The 3763-nt window shown below is 55.4% G+C and overlaps 1 protein-coding gene across 1 annotated transcript; it reads left to right on the top strand.

Annotated features, from left to right (window-relative positions):
* Positions 1-320: 320 nt before the first annotated feature.
* LOC109770324 (1-aminocyclopropane-1-carboxylate oxidase 1) lies at positions 321-2105 on the top strand. Its single transcript, XM_020329033.4, has 3 exons — positions 321-593; positions 702-931; positions 1342-2105. Exons 1-3 carry the CDS (start codon positions 462-464, stop codon positions 1973-1975), a joined length of 996 nt encoding a protein of 331 aa, XP_020184622.1. The 5' UTR covers positions 321-461; the 3' UTR covers positions 1976-2105.
* The last annotated feature ends 1658 nt before the right edge of the window (positions 2106-3763 follow it).

The following is a 3763-nucleotide window of genomic DNA, read 5'->3' as shown; positions in this document are numbered from 1 at the left end:
CTATCATGATAGAGCTAGTACTTATCATACTGCCCCGTCTCCATCAGGGCATATTGATTAGCAAGAAGCGATATTCTTGGAGACAACTTGGTTAGAGTAGGTGTGTGTCGATCCGGTAAGCAACACGAAGTTGTGGCGCTCACGCTGATCCGATTACTTTTTTTTTATAGATGAAAGGCATACGCTGATCCGATTACTAACTGGGGCATATCTCGCTTGCTTTGGTCCCTACAGCTTTGTTCCCTATTCCATATTGACCAAAGTGATTAACTAATTGTTAAGCTGTGTCGTAATCTCGTACGTTCCGGCTAGGTCATTGCCTTCTCTCGCGCGCCTATAAATTGGGCGCTCACACCGGCCTCAGAGCGCACACACACTCTGCTTCAGCTTAGCAGTACAAGCACACATACAGATAGGGAGAGTGAGAGAGAAAGAAGGAGAGAGACATCAGATCGAGAGCGATGGCAATTCCTGCTAATGCTGCCGCCTCGATGAGCTTCCCGATGATCAACATGGAGAAACTGGAGACCGAGGAGAGGGGCGCGGCCATGGAGGTCATCCAGGACGCCTGCGAGAACTGGGGCTTCTTCGAGGTGCTTGATGACGAAGTAGAATTCTCTTATAGCAGAGTGATTTATTAACGCAGTGCTTGATGATATTTAAAATTCTGGACATGATTAACTGAAGGTATATGTGTGCAGCTGTTGAACCATGGAATCTCGCACGAGCTGATGGACGAGGTGGAGCGGGTGAGCAAGGCCCACTACGCGGCGTGCCGGGAGGAACAGTTCAAGGAGTTCGCGGCGAAGACGCTGGAGGCCGGCGAGAAGGGCGCCGACGTGAAGGACGTGGACTGGGAGAGCACCTTCTTCGTCCGCCACCTCCCCGCCTCCAACCTCGCCGACCTGCCCGACCTCGACCACCACTACAGGTACGCACGCACGCACGTACGCCTGATTACTTAATTAATGAACTACGGCTACTTAGATCACTGGCTAATAATAACATCGGCTTCGACAGAAATTAACTAGTCGCAGATTCAACTCCAGTGTGGTTTTTGCTACTTGCTTGCTTTTTGCTGACGAAGCAGCCGATTATATATATTGACCGAACATTTCGTCTTGTACACAAAGTCATTCCTGGCGCAGAATGCAGCTAAAAATAATCCAGCAGATATAGTATCATTGCTGCCAGGATATCACCAGAAGATAAGATTGCTTGGGCACATCAGAATCCTAACTAAGTACAGTAGTAACCAACACGACTGGAATCGCTTTTTTTAGCAAGGGACACTTGTGTTTGTCTCATAACAAAAGCTGCCTTTTTGGTGTCGTCGTTAAGGCAAGTGATGAAGGAATTCGCGTCGGAGATCGAGAGGCTGGCGGAGAAGGTGCTGGACCTGCTGTGCGAAAACCTGGGTCTGGAGCAGGGCTACCTGAAGCGGGCCTTCGCCGGGTCCAGGGGGCCGACGTTCGGCACCAAGGTCAGCAGCTACCCGCCGTGCCCGCGGCCGGACATGGTGGACGGACTCCGCGCGCACACCGACGCCGGCGGCGTGATCCTGCTGTTCCAAGACGACCAGGTCAGCGGGCTGCAGCTCCTCAAGGACGGGGCCTGGGTTGAGGTGCCGCCCATGCGCCACGCCATCGTCGTCAACATCGGCGACCAGCTGGAGGTGATCACCAACGGGCGGTACAAGAGCGTGATGCACCGCGTGCTCACCCGCCCCGACGGCAACCGCATGTCCATCGCCTCCTTCTACAACCCCGGCGCCGACGCCATCATATTCCCGGCCCCGGCGCTCGTGGGCGCTGCCGACGCCGCTGAGAGGAACGAGGGCGAGGAGGGCACCGCCGTGTACCCGAGGTTCGTGTTCGAGGACTACATGAACCTGTACGTGCGCCACAAGTTCGAGGCCAAGGAGCCACGGTTCAAGGCCATGAAGGCAGACGCCGCGCCCATCGCCACCGCGTGATAACTGATACGTGCCCGGACCCGGACAAGAGTATTTTGAGACGTGTTTTACTTTCTTTTGGGCGTGCCATGTATCCGGTTAGCATTATTTCTTATCAAAAATCATGGGTAATGTATTTTCGAGTCCGACTCACAGATTCTTGTCCGAGCACTAAATTCCGGGCATTTCTATTTGGGCAGTGATACGCGCCGGTGCCGGGTCCAAATTTGGGTCTGTCGGCATGCAGCCATGCCATCCAGCAGGCAGGAGCCGTCCAACCCCCCAACCCCTCCCCCCCCCAAGTCATCATCTTCTTCCTCCCTCCCCGTGCTTCACATCCATTCGTCGCGACGTGTCCCTGCCCCAGCCACTACGTGCGTTTGCACCTTCGAGACGTGAAAGCACCCACGTCCTCTCCCTCGCTGTCGCCGCTCATCGCAGCACCAGCGTCCTCTCCCTCACCATCTCCGCTCGTCGCCGTCGCTGCTCGTGCGCCCACAGACTTGTCCCCGGTTGAAGCTTTTCCTACGCCAGTTGAAGCTTTTTTCCTTGACTGAAGCTTTTCCATGGGGGTTGAAGCTTTTTCCGCTATGCCTGTTGAAGCATTTTCCGCCACTGGTTGTAACTTCTCCTAGGCCAGCTGAAGCTTTTTTCCATGTGAGGTTGAAGCATCAGCGCCCATCGTCTGCCATGCATGTAGCAAGAAAAGTCGCGGTGGTAGCAAAAACAGGCTGTGGTTGTAGCTAAAAAAGATGTGGTTGTAACATCCCCCGTGGTCACCGTGGTCACCATGGTCACCATTGAGGGAGGAAAGCCGGTTCCAGCAAACCGTGACAATGGTTCCAGCAAATCACCACGCTGGTTGCGGCATTCTATCGATCTAGCGATGGGGGTGCTTCCAGCAACCGCGGTCTCTGGTTCCAGCAAAACGCGACGCCGATTCTAGCAAATCGTGACGCCGGTTGCAACATTGTCGTGGTGTCCCCACCGCGCTCCACCGTCACACCATTAATCGGGCTCGCCGTCCGTCGTTCAACTCCACTGACGCGCCGCTCATCGCGCCACCACAACACGGCCATGCGCCGTTTGCAGCTACCCCCCCCCCCCCATGAAGCTCTCGATGGTTGCAGCTTGGCCATTTGTTTTCATCTCGTGCGGGGAGCATCTCGCCGGCGCGAACTCCGGCTCGTCCTCCCGCCATGTGTGGTAGCAGCTCGCCGGAGCACACTTTGGCTCGTCCTCAGCCCACGTGTGGTAGCAGCTCGCCAGCGGGCAGTGGTAGTCGAAGGGGTAGCAGCAGGGGAAGACGAAGTCAACGTGGAAAGAAGCAAAGGGATAAGGTGGGGTCGCGCTAGCTTCTGGCCACATGATGCCCCTGATCGAAGTCCCGCGTACGTCCGGCTGAATGTTCGGCCTGTGCGCCGGGTGTAAACGTTTACCTTTCTATTTTGCCGATTATGGCATGCTGTTACGTGAAGTTAGGAGCGTTTGCATGGGGACGTTTGACACGTTTGAGTTTAATTTATGTCTTCGGTCATGTAATTCAGTTGCCTATGCGCTTGCGCAATACGGGTGCTGTATGGTTGAAGCCACTATGTTTTGGCTAGGTTCAAAACAACTTTTTGTTTCTGACATGGTTGCTAGCGAGTTGATCTGCTGAGCATTCTGGTTATTGAAATTTTATGTTTTCGAGGGAGGAGCCCCGACCCCCGACCCCCGCGTCGCCCGAGCCAGGCGACTCGGGGGAAACCTAGCCGCTGGCGCCCCGTCGTCCGCCCTCCGCTCGCCCCCGCGTCGCCGCCGCCGAAG

Source organism: Aegilops tauschii, chromosome 6 (genome assembly GCF_002575655.3).
Source record: "Aegilops tauschii subsp. strangulata cultivar AL8/78 chromosome 6, Aet v6.0, whole genome shotgun sequence".
Taxonomy (NCBI): Eukaryota; Viridiplantae; Streptophyta; class Magnoliopsida; order Poales; family Poaceae; genus Aegilops; species Aegilops tauschii.
This window is presented reverse-complemented; position numbering and strand designations above follow the sequence as displayed.